We start from the raw sequence: 26982 nt of genomic DNA, 5'->3' as shown, positions 1-26982 counted from the left end.
TGGTTCATGCACTTTTCAACAAGTACTCAGATTCCTGTGAGGGTCTTTGGAAGAGAACAAACACAATTCTGTAAGGATGCAAATGTAACATACACAGTTTTAATTGAATTGCATCTCTTTTTGACCAATACCAAATAATAAATTAATTATAATATTGATTAGTTTTCCTTATTTTTAAGATTCTTTAATAATAATAATAGGCATAAAAACATCTACTTTCTTAGTAATATTTAGTTTAGGGTAGGAAGCTTTCCAAATTTGTGCTTTTATTGCTTTGTTTTTAACACATTTATTTCAATCTACACAAAACATTCAAATAATTTGGTCCTGGTATCCCATTCATTGGTGAACTTCAGTATCACCCATATAAATAATAATCTGGGATTACACTTGGTCCTTGAAGGGGAAATATTTCTAGAAATAAAAATACTGTTATTCTGTCTCTCCTATAATTTTCATAGCACTTTGATGGCAGTTTTATGGTCCCTAACAGAGATTTGGCCCAGAAAAAAAATATGCTTAAACTGAGGGCGTACCCCTGCTAAACCAAAATGAATTGTGAAATAGCTAGAAATGCTACAACTTCTCTTCATGTTCTGCAAATTATTTCAAGATGTTTTCTATAAACTTTCACTACTTTTGCTTTTTTGAAAAATTCATTCAGCAAATATTCACTGAAACCATACTATGTATTTGACACTAGGTCTTATGTGCCTGGCACTGATGAGCAAACCAGACATTCTTCTTGTGCTATGAAATTAGAATCTGGTGAAGCAAACAAATAGGAACCGACTAATCATACAAATAAACACATTTGTTAATTCATTCAAAAAAATAAGCATTGAGTGCTCCCTGAGTTCTGGATCTGGTCTAGACTTGTAAGACACACTGCCTGAACCCATTGAGATGGGCTTTTATTCTGGTAGCAGATAAGGTGATATGCAAATACAAAAACAGTAGAAATTATCATGGCATGGGATACTGTGAAGAAAAATAAAACCGTGCAAGGACATGTAGACAGTTTTAGTATTTAGGATAATATGTTTGAAGACACAGTGGTTGGGGAAGGCCTCACCAAGGGGTGATATTTGAACGTAGACCTGATTGAAAAGCTCTTGTCCTGCCCAGAGAAGAGGCAGGAAATACCTGACATGTTGGCACATTAGCAAGAGAAATGAAGTGAGTGAGGGTAAGAATGGAAGGAGATTAGATCATAGAAGTAGGAAGGGTCCAGATCTTATCCATGGTAAATACTGTTGATTATTACAAACTCAGGAGACTGCACAGCAACAAACACTGGATGTTAAGAGAAAAGATAACAGGGATTATACCCTCCCTCACCTGGGAAGCTAGGGAAAGGTTCTCTTTTGGAATGAAGTGTGTCTCCCCCACAAAAAAAAAAAAAATTTAAAAATTCATTTAATTCCCAATGTGAGTATATTTGGATATAGGATGTTAAATGAAGTTATAAGGTTGTAATGGTAGCGCCCTAATCCAATAGGACTGGTCCCTGCTTCTAAAGAGAAGAGGTGTGGAGGATGTGTTTATATATAGAAGAAGCTACATGAGGACCAGTGACAGGAGGGTCATCTGCAAATCAAAGAAAGAGGCCTCAAGAGAGACTAATCCTATCTGCACCTTGATCTTGGACTCCCAGCCTCCAGAACTGTGAGAAAATAAATGTGTGCTTTTGGGGGGCACCCAGACTGATTTTTGTTTGTTTTTTGTTATTATTGTTGTGACACCAATAGCAGACAAGTATAATATCTCTGAGGAGGTGACCTTTTGGCTGAAAACTAAAGGTTAAATGGGAGCTAATCGCATGTAAAGAAGTTTAAGGGAAGAGCATGTGTATAGGGTCTACATTTGGAAAGTGTTCAGCATATTTGAGAATTCAAAAGAAAAACTTTTGTCTAAAACTGAAGAGTAATCGTGAGGGCAGCATGTGGAAAGATGAAAGAGGTTAAGGAAGCCAAGTCCTGTCAGGCTTGATGGGCTCTGTGAAGGGTTTTGTTCATTAGCCTAAAGGGGTTGACAGGATCATATTTGCATTTTAAAAACATCTTCTGGCTGTGAAGAATTGGAGTAGAAAAGAAGTGAGTTCAGAGAGCTGAAGCAATCTAGATAGAGATGATGGTGGTGGAATTGGATCAGAATGGATTGGTAACTATGAATGAAGCTGGCAGAAGAGGGATTGCTCCCACATCTGTTTTTTTTTTTTTTCAAATAGAAGGAAGTCGATGTCATTTTTGAGGTGAAGAACACTACTTATAATTTTACCTGCCACCTGATCAGTTCCATTTGGAACACAGTAAATTTGAAGTGCATCTGAAACCTCCAAGTGGAGAATCTGGAACTCAGAGAACAGATTGAGACTAAGGATACAAACTTGGGAGCTAAAAGTATATTTTAGTCATCAAAGCCTGCTACAGTATAAATTCTTCATAGACAGGAATTTAATGTTTTGTTCACAGATTTAGCCCAAATGCATGGAACAATGCTGACATACAGAAGGCATTTATTCTATACCTATTTGTTGAATGAATGAATGAATGAACAAACGAATGAAACAACTACCTAAAGAGGGCTTGATATGGAGAAAGAAGCAGACTTAGAATGAACTGGGGGGATGTCAACATTTATAGGCTGGGTAAAAAGGAATGAGCTTACAGAGGAACAGCAAAGGAGCAGTTAGAGAAAGAAAGCATTACATTCTGATATTTGGAAAGCCAGAGAAAGAATGTTTTGAGAAAGGAGAATTTGTCCTTTCGAGTGAGTGACATACAGCAGCAAGCCTAGCACATGAATGAACACTTCTGAATCCTAACAGCTAGATGGGCTTTAAAACACTTGAACCTGTTTATCAGAGTTGTCAATCTTTGAGTCTAGGAAGATGTGATTTCTTGTGTGTAAGATTTATTCACATAATAGCCATTTGGAACTACCTTTGAAAACACATCTCTGACACATTCCCAGCATGGGTGCATACATAATTACATCATCATTCTTTGTATTAAATTATGGTTTCAGTGACAGTTGGAAAAAATGTGCTCAACTAATAGAATACCGATCGTTTTTCTTGGCAAGTTCACTTGGAGTATTCTCTCTGGACAAAAAGGCAACGTTTTATTTTCCTCTCCTGTCCTTTCACTTAACTCTGTGCTTCCCTGCGTTTTGGCACCTGAATTAACTTTGTGTATAACTACACAATAAATCATAATTAAGATCTTGCTGAAAAGTAAAAAATAATCTTATTTTGCCACCCTTATAACTGTTTTTCTTTTAAAAAACAGATGAACTGATTAAAAGAAAAAATGATTTTCTGGTAAGGACTGTAATTAATTCTCAAGGTTTTGAATGTAAATTGTCTAACCCTGGTTGTTCTCATATGGTTCTCTGCCTTGCAGCACAGCTGTGGGTCCTTCTGGAGACTGTTCTGCACACTCATGAGCATGCTTATCTTATAAATAAATTGGGGTCACAGCTCTCAACCTAGAGATTAAGGGTGTTTACTAAAAAGTCCTGCCAGTCTCTCTCATCTGAATGGCCTTTTCCTTGAGACAGATAATCCACTTGGGGTTTTAGATACTATTATCTGCAGTGGAGACACTAGGAGAAGAGCCATTAATTAGTCCTTGGTTTAAACCTCAATTGTACCATAAATATTTAGTTTAAAGAATACTACTTCCTCTCCCTCCTTTCCATATTTTTCTTCAACGAAGTTATTCTACTTGATATTTTATTACATGTTTATTACTTATTTGGCTTTGGTAAGTCTTCCCTTGCAAGATAATCTGCATGAGAACTGGAATACCGTCTCTTCTCATTTGCTATCTCCCTGGACCCAAAATGATGCCTGACATATTGTAGGTGCTCAGTAATATTTATAGAACAAATAAATGAATAGATGCTTAAAGTCTGATGGCAAGAGGTAAATATAAAAATGTTGATTGGGTTTGCAATTTAGTTGGAGATGCAGCTCCTGAAAACAAGTCAAAGCCAAACAAACATCTTTGCTTGCTAATCTCTAGCTGACTTGCTCCAGCCTCAGATTGGATGTTTCCACATGAAAGTCAAACAGGTACTTCAAACTCAAAGTATTTGAAATGCAGTTCTTTAATTTTTCCTTTTTTTCACCTCAAACCTTGACATCAGTTCCTCCTCAAGGCTTATCCTTATCTTTGAGGGACGTGTCACTTTCACCTGCTCATTTGAGTTACAAAATTCTTTTCTCTCCTCTCCATCACATGTCCAAAGAGTTGCCAAATTCTGTTAGTTCTGCTTATACAATGTGTTTCTATCTACCTTCCAAGCTACTTGTCTTGGTTCACAAGGTGACTTCCCTTTCTGATGCTTTCAACCTGTCTTTCGTCCAGTTAGTATTCCATATTGTCAGCCAAGATTTGTTACAATGATATGATAATTAGTCAATGTGATGTTCACTGATCAATAAGCAAGTCTCTTTTATGTGTCTATTCTAGGCCTAAGCAATAAATACTTCAAGTCCACATAGGGCTTCTTGTCTTACACAGTAGTGCAGAGATTTGATAGGCTTATGTCAATGCCCTTCTCAAAGTTGTTCAAAGACTTTTTGTCTCCAGCAGAAGAAAACTTAACCCCGATATTCCCAGACCATTATGTGTGAATCCACTTACTTTATTATCTTCATCTCAGACCATTCTCAAAATCCTAAACACAAATGTTCTGTAGACACCTACTGTGTCCTTTCCAGAGAGATATGCGCTTCATCCTAGGTTGTTCCTGTTTTCTTCTCATCCCCCTAACTGGAATGAACTTCCCTTTTTCTGTACACACAAAAAAATCACTTTTATTCTTGGAAGTCCAGCTCAAGTGTCAGCTTACCTATGAGCCCTCACTCTGCTACCCTAGGCAGAATTAAGCCTTTCTGTTTGCTTATTGACTCCATTTATTCCTCCATGAGATCATTTACTTCTGTGGAATAGATTTTAAGTGCCTTAGAGAGATGCTCTGAGTGAATTTTTGTTGTTGTTGTCTTTAAGGCCTCTTATTACTAAGTCTTAATCTCTACCTAATTACCTGTTTGAGGTATCCAGGTCATACCCATGACTGCATTTCTAAGGAGTTTCCAGATTCCCTTCAGTATGTTCTATGAAGTGCAAGCCATGGTTATGCAATGCTATATAGTTGTTTTGCTGTTTTTCTCTCTGAAGTCCTCTGTCTCTGATCTATAACAAGGAGGGAGTTTTCTGCAGCACATTTGGTAGGAAGGTTCACACCCTCCTTGGAGTTCAAAATGGAAATGAATCCTCCACTAAACTGAAAAAAAAACCACTTCATAGCACAGTCATGTAATATCATTAAATGCTTTGCTTTCCTTTTCTCTCTGATACAGCTCAGGAGCAGTCACTTGTGTATTCCATGCTTAATATAGTGTGGGTTACAAAAGGACATGAAAATATCTTTTTATGGATATTTATGGATAGTGGTTGCCTTGGGTATTGTTTGAGAGCTACTGTGCTTTCACTAATGACCATCAGACTCAGAGTTTAATTGTCAACTGCTACATTTCAGAATTCCTTCTTATACTGGCTAATTTCCATCAGTTTCTAAATGATAACTGCTAATGTCAAGTCAGTTCAAAAATAGCAAAAACTCTATTTCTCCTTAATATCCTGAGAATCATATTCATGGGCACCAGGGAGTCTAGGCATAATTCTGATAGATTTTTTTGCCATCAGATTTAGAATAAACAAATTAATGCTAGAAATAGTTTTCTAACAGGAGATAACAAGGAAATGGGCAAACAAAAAGTCAACGTTTCAATGAGGAAAAATGCAGTCTCAGTGACCAGATTAGTGGTTTAATTTTTTTCTTTTGTAAACTGGATGGAATTTTTTAAATGTAGGCAAGAATTTAAAAATCATGCAATCTGACTAAATATTTGTCCCTATCTTTAAATAGTTGTCTTTCTATTGGGGCCAAATTTGATATTTAAATGTGTTTTATTACAAAGTAACACTTGCAAGATTATTTGCTAGTGACTATTTCTTTAACTGGACTGAGGTAAGTGTGATTCATCTCTAGAGGAGCTAGTTTCAGGCAGGTCATTACAGGGTAGGTGTGGAGGATTAACTCCAATCCCTAACCCTGCAATGAGATCACTGAAGAGCTCACTTGGTGGATTGTGGTGCACAGTGTGGCCATGTGCCAGAGTATGTTCATGGTGCAACACACTTCCCAAATCTCTGGGCCTGACAAACTTTGGCTCTTAAGCACAGTTACAGAGCCTTGTACACTGTGTGTATATTCTTAATAAAAATTTTTGTCTTTTGATTATTACAAAGACTTTCTTGGTAAGGAGATTCAGAAAAGTTCATGATATGTAGGTTGAAAACCGAGACAGGAGCAGAAGGAGCCAATTCTAAACTTGATTGAAGTCAGCTCCTGCCTTCATATAACATTGAACATCTTTGGTTCCTCATTAAAACTTAAAAAGGACAGATATGTAATTTACTTTGAAATATAGTAAAAACATTTAAATTTTTAAAAGTCATAAGATTACATTTATAAAGTATCTTTAAATAACATTTGGTTTATAAAATACTGTTATATTTTAATGATGGTAGGCTAATAATCTAACAGCATAAAGTTCTAGTGATATTCTATATGCTAACAATGTTCTTGAAAAGAATAATTATTTCACAATATCTCAATCTTCTAACATCATCTTATTTTTTATCTGTGTTAAGAAATCTCACATCTAAATGACTTTTTCCAGTATATATATCAAAACTTAAAATTTTGTGATTGATTTTTAGGATATAATTACTTTTTAAATTATGTGTAAAATTTTGAACATATATTTGAGATCTTAACATTTTTAGTTTTATGGGAACTGGTTTGTACCATGGACAGGTGATAAGCTCCTTTTAATGTTCTCACACACATTTGTTCTCAAAACTTTTGTGCTCCTGAACTTACCATATCCTTTCTGACCTTCTTTTTAATACAAATCCTTTGTAACAGATAAGCACCTATTTGAAGACAACATTATCATATTTTTAATAATTGATTACTATAATTCTGTAAATGTCACCTAAAAAAGAAAATTATTTTCTAAGGAATATACAAATGATATTAAACATCAAGGAGATGTGCTATCTGAGATTTGATATAAACAAATTACATAACAAACTATATATACCTATTTGGAAGAAAAGACTTCCAGCTTAAAGAAAATGATATAAAGACTTAACTTTGGCCCAAGTATTACTACATTAAATTTAAAGACACAGATGAGATCAAATGGATCAAATCTTCCTTCCTGTTAGACCATCTAGAAGATATAGTTTCCATTGTGTTTTACATTTTGGCATATGGTATCTGCTTGTAGTGTATTTTAGTACTATCATTAAAATTATGTTTCTTTTCAAAATGTAGAGTTTTTTTGGCAACATCTTACATGTGATTTCTTTAGGAGATAAAAATAATATAATAATAATTTGATGAAATAAGATTATTCTTTAGAAATGTATCTTTAAATGGTAAGTACAAAATACTGAGATCCTAGAGCACATACTTTTAAATTAGACAATGGGGATTTATCTTGACAATGACCAACCTAATAAAATTTCCAGTTGTTCAAATGGTATTGGTATTATTCAAAGATATTCTGAAAGTGTAGCTCAGTGATAGAGCACTTGCCTAGCATATGCAAGACTCTGAGGTCCATCTCTAGCCCATCAAACTCTTGTTTTGGATTTGTCCTTCCGATCAAATTATGAACCACATAAAAACTCCTAAGATGTTATAGCTGTGTCTTATTCTTAGCCCAAATGTTGTTGTCCATCTTGATTATTTATATTATTTATCATAAAGGACTCCAAATGAACGTTACAGCACCCTAGAAATGAAATCCATCCTTTAAATTTATTCAAAAGAACAGAATACAGTTTTGAAGAAAATTAAAATGTGATTTTGAAATATTTAAATGACTTTTTATGAGAATAAATGTATAATCTCACAAAGTAACTGTTTCATGATACATGTAGGCTATGGTATGTGTGGTGTTATTGGTTGTACCCATTGATTTTGAATGAACTACTATGGTAATATGAAAACTATTCTTAGCATCAAGGAGACATTTGAAATTTTTCTATTTTGTTTTAAGGTAATTTGGTGGAGTATTCATTTGGCTTTTGTAGACATGAAAGCAGTGGATAAATCCCTGTTTTAGGGGCTTTCCTTGATCTTTAATTGCTAACTTCATCATAAGCTTGTTTTCTTTTTAACCAGTTGATCTGGGGTGTCATATTTGTAAAGACTGATCTAAGCCACAGGATTAACTTTATTTTCATATCTTGATGTCATGAATAAGTCCACATCTGTTTGCTTCACTAGCTGTATATAGTAGGTGTTTAATTACTGACTGTTAAGTGGATATTAGGTGTCAGACACTCACCCAATCCTGTTTAGATTTCCTGAAATTTGAGAGAAGTGTTCAACTTTGTTGAGAGGAGAGAAAATTGCATTTTAACAAAAGCAACCTTCAGAGAACAGATTGTAGGGTTATTCATAAGTGACACATAGACCTCTTTCCACTTCAACCACTGTTATCCCAGTGCCATCTCAAAGCAGCAACTTAAATCCCTTTGTGCATTTGATTATTGCAATGTTTAGTAGGCACATACTACATGTAAAAGAGTGTTCTAGGGACTGGGAAAATAACACTACACAAAACAGAACTCCTGTGGGCTTTGCATTCTGTAGGGGAGAATGACAATGATTCTCAAAGATCCTATGAATAATTGTGAGCATTGTTTCTGATTATTGACCAAATGTGAGTAATGGTCTCTGTGTGGTGGAGTCTCACTGGCATAATTTGATGAGCTCCCGTAACTATGTCATAGCAGGAAGTACTGATTATCCAGATTTGAGCAGATCTAGACAAGTTGGATGCCTAATACCTAATATTCTTTTACTGATATTGTAAATGGACTGTTAAGAGGAATAGTTGACCACCCTAGAAACTCCTAGATTTCCCAGGAGTTATTAAATAACATAGGAGAATTTTTTTGGATGATATGTGCTTTAAGAATATAATATGCTGGGCTGTGGATGTAGCTCAAGCGGTAGCGCGCTCACCTGGCATGCGTGCAGCCCGGGTTTGATCCTCAGCACCACATACAAACAAAGATGCTGTATCCGCCGAAAACTAAAAAAAAATATTAAAATATTCTCTCTCTCTCTCTCTCTCTCTCTCTCTCTCTCTCAAAAAAAAAGAATATAATATCTGTGAAGTATCAGTACCTATTTAGGGGTTCATCTTTAATAAAGACAGTAGGCTTGGGAGCTGTTGGTTTTAGCATTAACTACATATTCAAAGGGTAATAGGAACAACATCAATTAAGTCATTACTTAAAAATTCCTCTCTGTGAGGCTGCCTATAGATTTTTTACCATTCATCTAAACCACAGAAATAAAAATTTAGTAAATACTTTTGTTTGTACTCTTGAATGAGTTTTCACAAAAGCATGAAAAAGATTCATAACACTCAAGAGATATTTCAAAATTTCATTTTTTATTTCATTTATTTTATTTCATTCTCATCATATTCCTAATGTGAGCAAATGTATCTAATATCTTTTTTTATTAGCTACACATGACAGTACAATGATCTTGACAATTCTTACATTTGAATCAAACGGGATATAATTTCTCATTTTTCTGATTATACAGGTTGCAGAGTCACATTGGTCATACAGTCACCTATATACATACAGCAGTAATAATGCCTATTTTATTCTGCTGCCCTTACTATGCCCCCTTCCCTCCCCTCCCCTCCCATCACTTCTCTCTACCCAATCTAATGTGACACACTTCTTTTTTTTTTTCTCCTCACAACATCATACATGTATTCTGTATGACGATGAGGGTCTCCTTCCATCTTCCATGCAATTCTCCTTCTCCCTCCTTTTCCCTCCCACCTATTGGAAAATCCCATCAACCCTTAAACCCATCAATGGTGGGCGTGGGTACCAGCGCGGTTCTGCAGCTGATTCAGGTACCTGGTTTCCAACTCCCCCACCCTTAGCTGCGATAACTCAAAACTTTTCCCACAAGCTTTTGGGGGGGGTGTAGCTATCAACGCAAAACAACAACTGTGCAGGCACCTGGTTTCCATCTCAGAGATCAGAGTAGGGAGGCTACAGGTGGAAGCTCAAGTCCTTTCATTTATTTTTAAAAAGCCATTTGTTTATTATTCACTCAGGTTTTAGAACACAGTAGCACCAACAGTAGTGGGAATCCTGCCTTGGAGTCTCCCCCAGCATGACCTCAAATGACTCCTCCCAGTCAAAGTCACATTGCTCATCACTAGTTGTGTATCTCTCTGACGACAAGGATTGTACTTTATATGTGCCTGCCTTTCATGCTCCGTGACCACACCAAAGCATATACAATACCTCATATGTGAAGCACCCTTGCATCTTTATGAATTGAGTTTGGAAAGAAGCTGTGAAGAGCCCTTTCCTTTTTGTCTTATGTTGTTTAAAATTTGCCATGAGTGGCTCTTCTGAGAAACACACTTTTTCTAAATTCCTTTAGAGAGCCATGTTCTTGTAAGAGATTTCTTCCAAATTGATCTCTACGAGGGTACGAATAGTTAATCACGTTCTGAATGTGTGCCTGGTCCTTTTCGGGGGCAAGTGCTCTGCCTGCCTGTTTTCCATCAGCAGTTGGTGGCATTAAGCAGCAGCTGCCTTCTCTTTATCTTGCTTTCTACTTGCAGATTTGGGAGGTAAGCCAGGTCTTGAGACTCTTCCCTCCTGCTCCTTCTTATGGTCTTATCTGAAATCCTTTTGCATATTTGTGAAGCTGAGAAAAAGGACTAAACAGAATGACAATTTCTCCTCTCTCCCCAATAAAAGTCCCATTTTAGTCCTGGCTTTGTATGTGCTCACATTTTATCAGTTGCTCTTTTTGAATTGAAATGTGAAAAATTCTAGCTTTGTTTTCTAAAAATAACTCCTAAGAAATAGTTCAAACATGGTTGAATTAAAATGCTTTCATTGGAAAAAAATGCTATGGGGATCAGAGAAGGGTGTTTGTTGGGCATTTATTTATTCTCTGGTTGAATAACTATTGACTGAGCATCTCCTATTTGTTAGGATATGTGGGACGAAAAATGATGAATAAGACAGAACTCTATTTCCTTAGAACATGCAATCTAGATGTAAAAAATTGTAATCCTGCCCTGAATCGGCAGGAATGCGAACTCCTACTTGGATGCTTAGACCCCTACTATGCCAAGTGTTCTGATGGAAAAGTGTTATTCTGTTTTCACATTGAGGAGTAGTTTGAAAGATGAACACAGTGTGCATTGAGGGGGTCAGTAGAGGCAGAGATATGTCAAGACATTCGGCATCCTTGTGGTTCCATTTTACCTGCTACTTCCTCCACTCAGAAGACCCTCTCATGGATTCCTCTGATTGCATCTCAGATTTCATAAGTAATAATAAAACAAATGATTCTCAATTAGCCACTGTCCAGCTACATGTGAGTAACATCTCATTCAATTATAAGAACAATGAGATGATGAAGAGATTTTACTAGTGAAAAACCTGAGTATAGAATGTTCAAGTTAAACTAGGATTCAAAGCCACCTCTGTGGGACTCCAGCCAGGGCCATCCACTTTTAAAGTTATAACTTTGGTGCCTCCTACTTCGAGATCCTTCTCTGTGAAGGTGCCATCTGTTTTGGGCAATGGTAGCCCAATAGGCTCTTTGTGGGTGGCTCTCAAGTTCCTCTCTCAGGTTCCTCTCTTGTCTCCCTCAAGTAGCTCCTCAGGAATTGGACATCACTTTGTTCCGCTATTGGCAACATCTACAGAATACCCTAATGTCAGCAGCAGTTTTCTGGATCTCTTAAGGCACTTACTCAAGGACTGACGCTCCAGACTCAAAGCATCCTGGCTTGATGCCATACATCCAGAGTCTATCTCCAGTATCCCAGACTCCTGAAGGATTTGGTGAGAATTTCTTCTGTTCATCCTGATCCTTCCCATACCTGATATGTAGCTAAACTCTGGTGGTAAATCAGTAAATGTTGAGTCAGCATTAGAAATATTATCTTCGCCTGTCCACACAGAAGGCAGCGCTCCTTATCACCCTACCCTTTGTCCTTTAGTGGGAAACTTCACACATTTTGCTGTTGGGGCATTGTGTTAGCTTTGAATAGTTTTTTTTACCTCCTGCATTGCCTTTATAGTGCACACTTCTCTTAACCTTCTGGTACATTTGCTGCTTCTAACCTGCCATGGAATGGATCATCATATTTTACATGGCATTTGCAGATTGTACATAAAATAAGAGATGACAAACCTTCCAGGGAAGGACTCCTATGTGAATTAGTGCGTCCATTTACGCTTCTGAATCTGTTTCCTAAAACTTTTGCTTACTCCATGTCTTTCATCTGTACCATGTTATTATGTCCTTGAATTCTTGGTATGATTAGTAAGGACATTACATTTGTTGTAGGGTATGAATCTCTTAGGCTTTTAGGGTTTGCTGTTGGAGTAGTACTCACACTACTAAACTGTGTGGTGGGGCTGGGGATGTGGCTCAAACGGTAGTGCGCTCGCCTGGTATGCTCGGGGCACTGGGTTCGATCCTCAGCACCACATAAAAATAAAATAAAGATGTTGTGTCCACCAAAAACTAAAAAATAAATATTAAAAAATTCTCACTCTCTCTCTCTCAAAAAAAAAAAAAACTGTGTAGGAAACACATAAAGGCTGCCTGGGCCTGGTTGTCTGTCTTCTCCCTCCTTTCCTCCTCCCTCCCTCCCTTCTGTCCTCTCTTCCATCTCAGGTAGTTGTATGAAAAGTTGGGTATTTAAAGTACTTTTGAAATATTGGATTTTGGAAGAATTTTTGCAAAAAAAAATCTGTGATTCAATACATTGCCATTAATCATTACCTTCTCTTACAACCCTTCATGCTATTTTGGTGCAGATGAGAGCTCTCCTATCACAGCTAATTTGAATTCATTTTTCAAATGAGATTTCATGAGCTCCTATGCTAAAATTAAGGTCTGTTATATCTTCTGCACTTCCTTTGTCTGCTAACGTTGTAATATGATTTTTAAATAATTGAGTTACTTCTGACATGCTTTCTTATTTAGAAACTTGGGCTTATTTGTAAGTCTTTTATCTCTAAAGATGTTTCTATATTTTATGTAGATGTTTTCTCTGTGGTTGACGCTCTAATTATTTTAGAGACTTTGAATCATTCATTTTTAAGCCATATAAAATAGCTACATGCGATCATGGTCACATGATACAAGAATGCTAGCAAAAACTGTCAGTAATTACTACTTTTATCATTAGAAAAGAGGAAGGCAAAAATCAATATAATACCTATGAGAAAAAGAAAACAAATACTTGTATATAATAAATTGATGCCTTGGAATTTACCCTTTATTATTACACTTAAAGCAAAGAAAGATTACCTTCTCTTCTTTTTCTTTTGGCTTCTTTTATTCAAAGAAATAATTTTATCAGTAATGTAGAGAACTAAATTTACCTGAAAGGTAACTGAGAATTTCCCCTGTGACCTGTTGCGATAGAATATTCTTTTGGTATTCTTTCTAGAATACAAAAAAAGGCAATCACAGCGGTTGTAGGCTAGAAACTGTCGAGTAGCTCAATGCATTCGAAAATTGTTCATTTTTCTCTGAGGAGACATTCTGACTTAGACTCAGATGTACATCACAGATGTCTTTAGTATTAGAAATGGAGAACTCATTTGTTCTGTTGAGAGATTTATGCCCTTTGTTCCTCCATGGCCATCGTGCATGAATGCCATGCATGACAGAGAAGTAAGAGTCATTGCACACTGAAGCTCATGCTACTTTATAGACTTGGTGACATGTGACTTTACTCATGAATAAGCAATAGCTCATGTTTGTGCAAAATGTGCTCTCTCACTGTGGGTCTCCCTCAACTAAAATCAGACATTTGAAATCAAATAGAAAATATATTGTTTAGCTTATTTGTAAACTCAGTGCAGAAATACAAGTTATATTTTACCTTATAACCTGATTGCATTAGAGATGGAAAACAATATAAACAACTCAATACAATAGTTAATGCACTGACACATCTACAATGAAATTAACAATCAATCTTAAAGAATATACTAAAAATGATTTATTATATTCTAAAGTAAAGATGTATTTTTAAATTAGTTATACATGACAGTAGAGTCAATTTTGACATATTTATACAAAAATGGAGTATATCTTACTCTAATTAGGATCCCAGTCTTGTAGATGTACATGATATGGAGATTCATTGTGGTATATTGAGATATATGTACATAGGAAAGTAATGTAAGATTCATTCCATTGTTTTTCCTATTCCTATTCCCCATCCCTTCCCTTCATTTCCCTTTATCTAATCCACTGAGCACCACTGAACATCTATTCTTTCCCTCCCACAGGATGTATTTTTTCTTATAATTTTCCCTATTTTTCATGCAAACATAATTAATTTTTAGAAATTCCATAATTCAAATAGACATTTTAATGCATTAACAAATTAAAATCTGGTGACAAAATGACATTAAATTATACTATATTTTATCTTTCTCATAAACATTTAGAGAGAATTTTAGAATATATGTATGTATTAAATCTATAAATTTTTGATACATTTAATGACATTGAAACAACAATAATTTTCTTAAAAACTTATTAATCATATTAATTGCTATTTTGAAATTTTTCAATAAAATATAAAAGTAGCATATGTGGTATGGCATGACTTTTCTCTAATAAGTATGGAAAGAAAAAAATGTCCTTAAAGAATTATTTTTAAATGTGGTATATATACACAATGGAATATTATTCATCATTAAAAGAGAATAAAATCATGGTATTTGCAGGTAAATGGATGAAGCTGGAGAATATAATGCTAAGTGAAATTAGCCAATCCCCAAAAACCAAACGACGAATGATTTCTCTGATTTAAGAATGCTGATTCACAATATGCTGCGGAGAGTGGGAGAGATGAGAGGATTAAATAAACTCTAGATAGTGCAAAGGGGAAAGGAAGGGGCACAGGGGTAGGAAAGATGGTGGATTGCAATGGTTATTATTACCCTAAGTATATATATGAAGACATGAAGGATGTGACTCTACTTTGTGTACAACCAGAGATATGAAAAATTGTGCTCTATATATGTAAAATGAATTATAATGCATTCTTTTGTTATATATAACAAATTGAAATTTTAAAAAATCATAGAAGTAGAAAGTAAACCGAATGGTGATTACCAGAGGTGGGTTGGGGAGGTAGCATGGGAATGGGCAGGTTGATCAGGTGAGTGTAAAGTTTTGCTTATTCAAGAAGAGAATAAAATTTAGTGATTTATTGCTGTAACAATTCACTGTATATTCTAAAGAGTAGAACATATGCTAAAAGAGAAGATTTAAATATTTTCACCACAAAAAATCATTATGTATGTGGAGTGACAGGTTTTTTAACTTGCTGATTTTCCATCCCCACAATGTAAAAATGTCTCAAAACATCACATTATATCCCACAAATATATACAATTATTTGTCAATTAAAAATAAAAATGAATTATTTTAATCACCAAAGACAATACCATCTATTTTTTTTTCTTATTACAAAGCTCCATTTTGGAAGAGGATATTTGAATTTTACAGTGAAAATAATCTGTGAAACCAACCATGCCTTTATCACATAGTTTACTATATAACCCAAAGGGATGAATCATAGCCATAGCTTTCTTAGCATAGTTGCCCAGAATTCCTGACTCTCAAAAAAATCCATTCTATTATAAAAATTCTCATCTCACATAATGTAAGAAAAAGACTTGAACTTTGGTAAAAAAATAAATTAACTGACAGGAATAAGTGATACTATAAGTGTATCAGAATAACAGGTATGACTAACTATAGATAAAATTTTATTTTTAATATTGCCACATTCTCATATTTCCATTTATCTAATCCACTGAATACCATTGAACAATAAATGACTTCCTTTCATAAAGTTTAATGTTAAATATAAACAAAACGCCTTTTAAATTCTTGTCAAAGGTGACTCAAATGACAAACATAGGCAGATGATTGGATGATTAGGAAAATGTATGAATGTACAATAGATTATGAAATGTTATTGAACAAATACAAAGAAAATTCAGTGCTCTCTTTTTAACACTTGTATTAGTGCATTGTCATTTTGCATAATAGTGGGGTTGTTTAGACATATTAATGAATGCATATAACATAATTTCTCCATTTTAACCTGTACTGCTCTTTTGTAGAATGAAGGAACACTGTAAAAAGTAAAACAGAGGGAGGATGCGAAAAGCCGGAGAAGACATGAAGGGAGACCTTAGGTTCTGAGGCATGTTTATAAAAAAATAAACTCCTCAGATTACACTTAGTTGTGACCTTCAGGAAAGTGATTTAAAAAAAAAATAGAAGTCAGTTGATTAACTACTACAGTGTAATAATTGAATACTTAAACTGAAATGTTTTCTTGAGATGGAGCCAATGTAACCACTAATACTTAACTGTGGTAAACCATATTTCCTAGGTGGCACAACAGGGTCCTGGTGTGACCTGCCATGGATGCAGGATGGATGAGCAGTGTGCTTTGTTCTGAGCGATAATATCTCACATAGAATTACTTTTAGCTCATAGAATAGAGATTTCTCCTTTTCATCTTGATCGAAATTTATGGGGAAATAAAAATTGCAGAAAATGTTGAGCCCATCTCTGAGGTAATGGCTTCCAGTTTATGTAAAATTTTCATTTCATAATATCTAAACATTACTCTTTTTTAATATTTATTTATTTATGTATCTTTAGTTTTAGGTGGATACATTAGTTTGTTTTTATGTGGTGCTGAGGATCGAACCCAGTGCTCATGCATGCTAGGCGAGCACTCTACCACTGAGCCACCACCTCAGCCCCCTAAACATTACTCTTAATACTAAATAAAATGTTTTCATATGAAATCCAATTATGGTTGTATTTATGTATTCAACATACCTCCCTCCCAGAGAATGCTCCCATGATTCTCTGTGGGTAGTCCCTTTAGTTCATAGTTTTTCTAGATCTTTTTAAACTTTTGTAGATACATTAGTTGAATAGAAATGGTTTCCAAAAAATGCCTCCAAAATAAGTTGGAGTCAATATCTAACAACTGCTATTCCTCAATAATTCTTCAGATTCCTGGATTGGTATGTTAGTTAGCTGTTGTCCCAATAATAATGCTTAACAGATTTACATAAACCCGAGGACCATTCAGGAAGTATTTGTTTCTTCCTCACAGGTTGTTTGGGGTTGGCTGGCGATTTAGGTTGCACTCAGTGGGGATTGGCTTTAAGTTGAAAATTGCATGTAGATCCTCTGCACCTCCTTCAGTCGTCTTTGAATCAGGAGCTACATGAGACATCCTGGCACAGCAAAAAGCAGAGTAGATGCATAAAATCAAACATGGTAAAAAACGTTTTAAAAGTTACCCTATTTGTTTCTAATTGACAATATTTATGCATATATAGGGCATAAAGTAATGTTTTGATCTATATATGGTGGTCACCGTGCAGTGCAATACATCTCTAAAACATTTTTCTTCTAACTGAAACTTGTGCTCTTTGATCAACATCTTCCCTGTCCTCATTTTGTCCCTTCCCCTCTCCCAACTTTTGGTAACCACCTCTCTACTTCTACGAGATTATTATTATTTTTTTTTTACATTGTACATGTAAGTGAGATAACACAGTATTTGTCTTTCTGTGACTGGCTTTTTTCACTTAGCATAATGTCTTTCAGTTCCATCCATATTGCTGCAGATGAGGGAATTTCCTCCTCTTATTCACAACTGTTTAGTATTCCGTTGTCATTTAGGTTGCTTCCATATCTTGGTTTTGGGAATAGTGTTGAATTGATCAAGGAAGTGCTTATATTTCCTTAATAATTCTTTTGGATACATACTCAGTATTGACATTGCTAGATCGTATAGGAATTCTATTTTCAGTGTTTGAGGAAACTCCATATTACTTTACAACATGGTTATAACACTTTACGTTCCTACCAAATTATATGAGGTTTCTCTTTTTTTTTATGCCCTTACCAACCCTTATCATTTCCAATTTTGATAATGACTGTTTTAACAGGTAATATCTCATTGTGGTTTTGATTTGTATTTTCCTGATGATTCTGCACAGCAAAGGAAACAACTAATAGAATGAAGAGACAACCCAACAGATTGTGAGAAAATATTTGTAAACCATACAGCTGATCAGGGGTTAATATACAAAATGTATAAGAAGCTGAAACAAATTAATAGCATAAACAAACAAGCTAAGCCAACCCTCTTCTAATGGTTTTTCAGAGATCTCCCTCTTTTTTACTCCTCCTTCTTAAATTATTCTAGGTGCTGCTCATAGTGGTATAGAGATTCTGATAGTAAGAAAGAAGGTGAGAATGAACTTCAGGAAGGCAACTTATATTCCTTGACATAAGGAGTAAACATCTTTTTTTTCATTTTCTTCTCAAGTGTGTTGACAAGAAATAAGGATAACAAGGGGAAAATGGGAAAATAAATAAAGTGAGTACAGTTCAATTATTTTTCATGTCTTTGGATCTTTTAAGACATTCTGTTGCTCAGAAAAACTTTAGTTGTAAATCACCACTTTGCTCTGGAGGTTTCTCAAACGACTAGGAATGGAACCAACATATGACCCAGCTGTGCCACTTCTCAGTATCTATCCTAAAGACTTAAAGTCATCCTACTACAGTGATATATGCATATTCATGTTTATAGCAGCACAATCCCCAATAACCAAACTATGAAACCAGTTTAGGTGTTTGTTCATCAACAAACAAATGCATAAAGAAAATGTAGTATATATACACAAGGAGATTTTATTCAGGCATAAATAAAAATGAAATTATGTCACTTGCAGGAAAATGGATGGAATTAGAGACCATTATACTAAGTGAAATAAGTCCAATTCAGAAGGTTAAGGGTCTTAGATTTTATCACATATATAGAAGCTAAAAAGGAAAAAGGAAAAGAAAGATGGGGATAGGTCTCATGACAATCAAAGGGAAATCAGTAGAAGAAAGCAACCAAAAGGTAGGAGGTAGAGAGGGATCAGGGAAGTGCTGGGGAGTGATTTTGGTTAAATAATATATTGTGTATTGTGCGCATGTACAAATATGTAACAACAAATTTTGTCAGTCTATCCAACTATAAATGCACTAATTAAAAAAATGGGGGGGAGAAATCACTGCTTTTATTTTGTAGTTTCTCAATGTAAAAATGTTTTCAAGAGTAATAAATTACATGTTCTTTTCTTCCTCAGAACTGAGGAAACTCAGTAAGGTGTGCAAATTCAATCCCACAAAAGACATACTTTTACAGGGTCAACAAAGTAGATTAAGATATAGTTCTTTCCTTGAGTGATGTACAATCTAGCATGGGAGATAGATAAAGAAGTACTTCTAGGGCAAGGTGATGAGTGATTTGACAGAGGTGAGCACAAGGTGAGAGGGGATACATACAAGAGGCACCTGACTAAAACTGGGTAGGAGAGTTATATCAGGAGGTGAAAACTGAGCTGAGCCCCATAGGACTTGTTGCAGGATACAGTATGGATTGGATGCATATGTGGGGAGGGAAAGAGATGGTAGGAGGATAGAACTCACTGGGTATTATAGAAAGCCTGCCCAACAAGAACACAGCACAAGTGAAGTCTTAGAAATGAAAGAGAACTCTTTCATTTATGAGCTTTCCCGGCTCTTTATACATTCCCAACTGGGAGTGACTGAAGAGATGAGAGTGGACAGGAAGCCTCTAGGACTAGATCATGAAGCTACTTGTGCCACTAATTAACTTTTATATTATTCTTTAGGGAAGGACTTGGAGGACTGGATGTAGGAAGTGATGTGCTCAGATCCTCACAGAGACATTGGTGAGAATGAGTTGTAGATCAGCAATATCCAAAGAAAGGGTGGTAAAGAGGCACATTTGGCCCAGGCAAGAAATGTTGAGGGTTTGAACAATGCAGAGTGGGCAGTGACAAGTCCTTAGGAGGGAGGAATCTATAGACTTGGAGCTGACCGAATCAGTAGGGAAGAAAATGGAAAAAATAAAGAGGGAGATGCCCTAGTTTCTGTTCTATTTACCTATGTGAGATGCATGATTATTCACAGAGATCTGAAAAACAGGAAGTGAGGTAGATTTTTGTATGGTAGATAAGGTTTGTTCAGTTTCTGAAAGATAAATTTAAGGTGCTACTTAGACATCCACATGGGACTATCGAGAGTTTGAACTTGGGGAAAATATCTGGACTGGATAAAGGAATTATGCCATGCTGTGACTCAGCCAGGGTGAGTGTATAGAATAAAAAGAGGACAGAACTCTGAAGAACATGACACTCAGCATGAAGAGGGTGAATGAATAAAGGAGACAGAGAAAGAACCCAAAATAAGTGGAGTAAAACTAGATGAGAACAATATTGCAGAAATTGAGGAAGACATTTCAAATACTACAGGTATCAAATAAATTAAGGACCAACATATGGACTGAATTTCACCACAAAAACAACAGGGAGGACCAATGTAAGATAGCTTTGGTTGAAAGGTAGTGATGAGGAATGAATGAGCACTGAGGAGGATAAATATAAAATGCTTTCAAGCAGTGATGCTCATTGGATTAGGGAGAAGCAAGACTTTGTATCCACCTTTTAAAAGGGAAGAGTCTTAGCCAAGCTTAAATGCTGATGAGAAAGAGAGAGACACAGAGGAAGGTAATACAGGAGAGAGAGGCAATATTGAAGTGAGCTTCGAGAAGTCAGAAGAGGAATTTAGAGCATATGGAGAAACCTTGAAGGAAGGAGGAACAGATCTTTTCAGTGTCAGGGGTGGGAAGGAAACCTGGATAGGCATCACCAAGAGGCTTTGGTACAGAGGGAGCAGCAAGGACAGCCACTGTGATTTCCAACAGTTTCTAATGTTAATTAAGGTGACAACTAAGTAGGAACAGATTGTGAGGTTGGAGACTTCAAATTTGTAGTTCCTCTATTCTAGGTGTTTGTATCATTTTCTGCATTAGGGCTCCATAATTCATGTACAGCATAGATGAGTGGGTAATCTGATTTTCCTGTGGTTGAAATTCTTCCAAATGTGTCTGAAGAAAGGACAAAGACTTGTTGGTTTGGGCAATAAGATGGTTAGATTGGAAAGGGAATGAAGGCAGAAAGAGATCAATAGAGGAGAACTCAGTCACACATAAGATTAGATTTTGTTGATATTTTTAAAATTAATGGTTGGGTGTGGTGGTGCATGCCTGTAGTCCCAGCTGTGCTCAGGAGGCTGAGACAGGAGGATCGCAAGTGTTCCTGGCCAGCCTCAGAAACTTAGAGGGACCCTGTCTCAAAATAAAAAAAATTAAAAAAAAAAAAGAGCTGAGAATGTTGCTCAGTCGTTAATCACCTCTGGGTTAAAAGATAATAATAATGATAGTCAAAATGAGGAGGGAGGACTGGAAGTTTGATTGCAAAGGGGCTTTGCAATACTTTGATGTCTTTCTCAAGTTCAAGACTGAAAAGTGATATTTAAGTGAATATTAAATTGTCATAGCTTGCTCCATAAATTAGTTCACTTCAAATATGAATAGTCAAATATTATCATAAGATATTCATATTTAAAGCACTTTCTAAATGGCTTAAAACATAAAACTTTAATCAAGTCTAATAATTATAGCTGATTCCATTTGATGTTTGAAACTTTTAGCTGTGCTCTGGTTTAGAATCTCCCTTTTTGATATCCAGTATCAGTCATTCCATTCATAGGCATATAGAGACCAGCAAAATTGGTGGTTGGAATTACAATTTACACATCATAGACTACAACAACTTTAGACACCATTAGATCATTTGGATACAATTTTGTATTTCCAGGACTGGGTTACTGGGTCAAAAGCATTGTTATAATAATTGACTTCCCAGTATTTCTCTTAAAATAATTATTCCTCTTAATGTTGAATGGTTGCTGCTCATATATTTAATTTCTTAATACATACCAAAGTGTCTTTAAACTTACCTTTTTATAAAAAGTGACTGACATCACTATTCATTTCTTGTTAAAACTCAAACTTTTGAGTTTGTGAATTTCAAGCACTGTTCAGCTTGTTGATCCTTTAGGTTTAGAGTTCAGTTTTTTTGTTGATGACTTTTAGTTAGAGTTCTCTTCTTTTAATAAAACTAAATTATTTTTATTTTTAAGGAATTTATGAATACAGTCTTTTTGGATGCTTTGAAAAATAAAGAAGTTTCTACATTTTTTGTTATGATGTATCAAGTAGAAATTTAACTCATTTTGCCGTGTTTTTCTAAATTTTATTTCTTATTCTAATTTGATATATATGACAGCAGAATGCATAACAATTTATATTACTCATATAGAGCACGTTTTTTTTTCATATTTTTATTTGTACACAAAGTATATTCACACAATCCGTGTCCTCATACATCTACTTAGGGAAATGATGTCCAACTCATTCCACCATCTTTTTTTACACCCCTTCTCCTCGCAGTTCTCCCAGCATCAATTGTTTAAGAAGGCATCTTTTCTCCAATCTATGTTTTTTTGCTATGTTTTATATCTTTTTGAAATAGTATTTAGTTGAAGATTATTATTTTTTGTATCTATTTAAGCTAAGTAACTGTAAGAAACGAAAAATCTTTATGGTGGTATGTATATACTCAATGTAGGAAATTCGAAAAATATTTCTGACTTTTTTCTTTCTATTATTAGTAATTTAAAAAACATGAAATTCCTCTACTATCCCCCCTCCCCTGTGTCTGTAAATCAGTGGATGTGTAACCGATGTGATTCTGCAATCTGTATATGGGGTAAAAATGGGAGTTCATAACCCACTTGAATCAAAATGTGAAATATGATATATCAAGAACTTTGTAATGTTTTGAACAACCAATAATAAAAGTAAAAAAAAATAAAAAACATGAAATTAATAATTTAAGATTTACTTCACATATACATACACATACACAGATTTTTCCAATTCAAATTTTTAATACAAAGTTTGTGACCCTGGAGGTTTTGGTAGAACATATCAAAATCCATAAAATATCTAATATCTTTGATCCTTAAATTCTATTCCCAGGAATGTACTCCAAGGAAATATTGCAAAAGTAGAAAAAGTTTGTGTATAAAGAATTTTGGCAGTGTTATTTATAATGTTAAAAATAAAAAACAATCTAAATGTCCAACAATGGGAACATAACTGAGTAAATTATGGTATAGTAGTAGTGTTGATTATTATATTGGCAAAAAGATGATAATGTATTTAGTAAGAAGGAATATGCATATCTTCTTATGAAACAATATTAAATGAGAAAACATAGAAAAAACATAATAGATTAGCTTTCTCTTTTGGCAATACTAGGGATTGAATTCAGGGACACTCTAACACTAGTTACACTCTCAGCATTTTTTAGTTTTTATTTTGAGATAGGGTCTTGCTAATTGACTCAGGCTGGATTTGAACTTGTGATCCTCCTGACTTGGCCTCCAAGTTGCTGGAATTACAAGTGTGGACATTTATGTGTAGATAAAAATTTTAGGGAAAAAAATTAAGTAGGCCATAGGTAAAGGTGAAATTCTTATCATTTTATTTTTTAAATATTTTAAATTTTTGCAATGATAAGTGTATGTGTGGTATAGAGCTTTTAAAGTATATTAAGCTGAGTGGTAAATAAAAGGAGTTTTATCTTAGTATATTACTAATTTAACTTTAATAGATTATAAGCACTGTTAAGTAGTGGTCAACTTTCATCACATGTTATTTATTATTAATGAAATATTTATAATAAATAAAGGGGAAAAATGGATGGCTACAATAGACTCACAAGGCTTGCACTGCCTCTAACAGGACAATAAGGTACAGAAGTAGGAAGATGTGTATTTTCACTTCCAGAAAACACAGCTGACATTTTTCTCTTCGAGAGGCACCATCAGCTTCTTGGGGATGCCCAAGAGAAGGCAGGAGGGAACATTGGGGGGTGATTTCCATCCTATTCATCCTGAGCCATTAGTAGGGCTTGGGATTAATTTAGTGCATAGAGAACTACATATTTACTTTGGTTTATTTGTAGAAGAGTATCGTTTATTTTAGGAGGTTTTTCTCTTAAAAGTTCAATTAAATGCTAACAATATCACCTTCCCTATGGACTCTGTTATAGTTTTATAATCCTGATAGGTGAGTCTTATTTCATGAAACTTGTCTTAGTTTTATTTTTAAGGGAAAGTAGAGGAGCCAGAAAGGGAGAGGGTGGATGGACAGAAGGAGAAAGAATAAAAATTGTACTACTCATTATCTGGTAAAAAATTTGGAAAAATATTACCTTAGAGGGGAAAAAATCATCTGTTGACAGGAGAGGGCTGAAGAAGCTGACTTTACAAGTCCCTAGGATTCAACAGCCTCAGGCCCCAGTAGCCTCACTCACCTGGAGGAGCTCTGAGGTAGCTTTCAATTCTCAGAGACTTCCTTTTAGATTTCAGATGCTCTAGTATATAAGACAATTTTATTCTTTAAGTGACTATTGAGTATAGCAAAATATCTTGTTAGGCTTTAGATTATCAACCCTTCCCATTAATATTTTTAAATATATCTAATATAATATGCAAATAAAGTGGTAAGACTTTCAGCTCATATGTTGCTTGAAATACATTGGGTTTTTTTCTTTTTTTAAAAAAAATTGCCTTTTCTATTGTTGTATTGACTTATTATATTACTTCCATGGTCAATTATAAGAATTTGCATGGTAGCATAGAAAAAAAATTTTAAAAATTAGGATAACTGTTTCCAGTAAGGAGGTGGATCAATAAACTGTGGTATGTCCAGACAATGGAATATTAGTCAGTAATAAACAAGCTATCAAGTCATAAAAAGACACAGAGGAGCCTTAAATGAATATTAAGGGCAAGAGGCCAATATGAAACACTACATACTGCATGAATCCAACTATATAATATTTTAGAAAACAAAGAACTATCTGGAAAGAAAGACTAGTGTGGTTTTTAGGGTCCAGGAGGGAGGGAGATCTGACTAAGCAGAGCACAGAGGATCCTCAGAGCACAGAAACTTTTCTGGTAGTATAATGGTGAATGCATGTCATTACATATTTGTCCACACCCATAAAATAGACCATACTAAGAGTGAACCCTAATGTAAACTATGGCCTTTGGGTGATGATGACGTCTCAATGTAGGTTCATCAGTTGCAGTAAACATTCCACTTTGATGGGGAAATCATCACAGTAGGGAATACTGTGAACAGGGGATATGTGGGCTCTGTTCACTTTCTGATCAGTTTTACAATAAACCTAAAATTGATCTAGAAAATATGATTTATTTTTTTCAAACTTTTAAAAGAAATTAAACATTAATTTCTTATGAAGATTATTCTTATAAAGATTAATTGCTTATGAATTATGAAGAGGATACTTTGGGCATTCTAGATCTCAGTTCTTTATTAGTTACAGAGTAACTGCTGAAAGTCTATAACAGCAGTGCTACTTTGCAACTACCAAAGCTGCCATTTGTCCTACGGTGTGTAGGGCTGACAAGTAAGACACAAGGGGAAAAAAAAAATCTAAAAATTTACCAGTCTGTCTGTCAATTGCCTTTGTACGAAGTACTCATTTTGGTTTTATTCTTCTTCATCTCTATTGCTTATAAACTTCTTTCATTTCATAAATAAAACTCTGAGCTCTTGCCACTTCACTAAATTTCATTTTAAAACCCATTCTTTTTTAGAAATGATAATACATACATCACTTTTACAAACACATTCAAAGAAAGTCATGGTTCCCTAAATAATTTGTTTCTCTATCAGAGAAGGCAACGGTGCTACAGATGGTATATTCAATGAGCTGAGAATTTAGGACTGAGAAGCTATTAATTTTCACAGCAGCTCTTCCACTAACTATTTTATGGTCCCAGGAACCAATGTCATTCAAAGTCTCTTCACAGAGTATAAATCTATAAAATGAAAAATAAAGTTGATTCTTATATTTTAGGAATATTTATAGCAACTACATGTTTAGGCTATTCTATTTCTGGGTAACAAATTACTGTAAATAGTGGCTTTCCACAACATTTATTACTTCACAGTTTCTTTAGTCAGGTATCAAGGCAAGGCTTATTTGGATTTACTCGTCCATGACCTTCAGTTGAAACCAAGCTCCTTACAAGAGAAATTGTTTTTCTAAAATTTTTACTACAGTAATCCCATAGCTTTCTCAGTAAGTTTTAGTGTCTTCCCTGGATAGTGATGTCTGAAGAAAGCCACTGTAGTTTTTTCCAGCTACCTTCAGTTCCAGAATATTTATTGAGTACCTCTTGTTTTTAAGTTCCAGTCTTTGGAAATAAGATTGAGTACAAGGCCGTGACCTCAGGGAATGTATGATCTACTAGTGAAGCAGACTGGGGAAAGATGTTAAGGAGACCAAGCTGGAATCATTTTGAGAGGAAGAAGGGAACTCAGAGTTACTGCCAGGATTAATTTGTCTTGAGAGAAACTTCCCTACTAGTGAGTAACTGGAAATTTCTCTGAAGATGATAGATTTGCTATGGATAACTGTTGTATTCAGCGACTTATGAAGCAGTCTGCAGAGGTCATCTGAGTTGACAAAGGCCACTTGTTTTGGCAAAGCTAAAACAAGATTCTCAATGAAAGATCAAATCTAAGCAGCAATTTTGTGAAACTGTAGAAGATGCTAGGGGGAGATCTCAAGCAAAGGAAACGCTGAGGAGATACAGCTTTATTTTATAGGGAGATGTTTATAGGGAGATCTTTTATAAGGGAGATCAAATTCTGATTAAAGTGTTGATGACTTTTCCAAGCATAGTTACGCAGATAGAAAGATT

The 26982-nt window shown here is 35.0% G+C and overlaps 1 protein-coding gene across 3 annotated transcripts in view; it reads left to right on the top strand.

Annotated features, from left to right (window-relative positions):
• The window catches only part of Kcnq5 (potassium voltage-gated channel subfamily Q member 5), a 521076-nt gene that overhangs the window by 79711 nt on the left and 414383 nt on the right, over positions 1–26982 (top strand). The window contains exon 2 of one of the 3 annotated variants that reach the window (XM_078019727.1): positions 1502–1668. The exons of the other annotated variants lie outside the window; for them this stretch is intronic. Coding sequence (XP_077875853.1) covers positions 1565–1668 — 104 coding nt within the window. The 5' untranslated portion in view covers positions 1502–1564. The remainder of the gene's footprint in view (positions 1–1501; positions 1669–26982) is intronic. 3 annotated transcript variants of the gene reach the window in all.

Source organism: Ictidomys tridecemlineatus, chromosome 8, assembly GCF_052094955.1.
Source record: "Ictidomys tridecemlineatus isolate mIctTri1 chromosome 8, mIctTri1.hap1, whole genome shotgun sequence".
Classification (NCBI taxonomy): domain Eukaryota; kingdom Metazoa; phylum Chordata; class Mammalia; order Rodentia; family Sciuridae; genus Ictidomys; species Ictidomys tridecemlineatus.
This window is presented reverse-complemented; position numbering and strand designations above follow the sequence as displayed.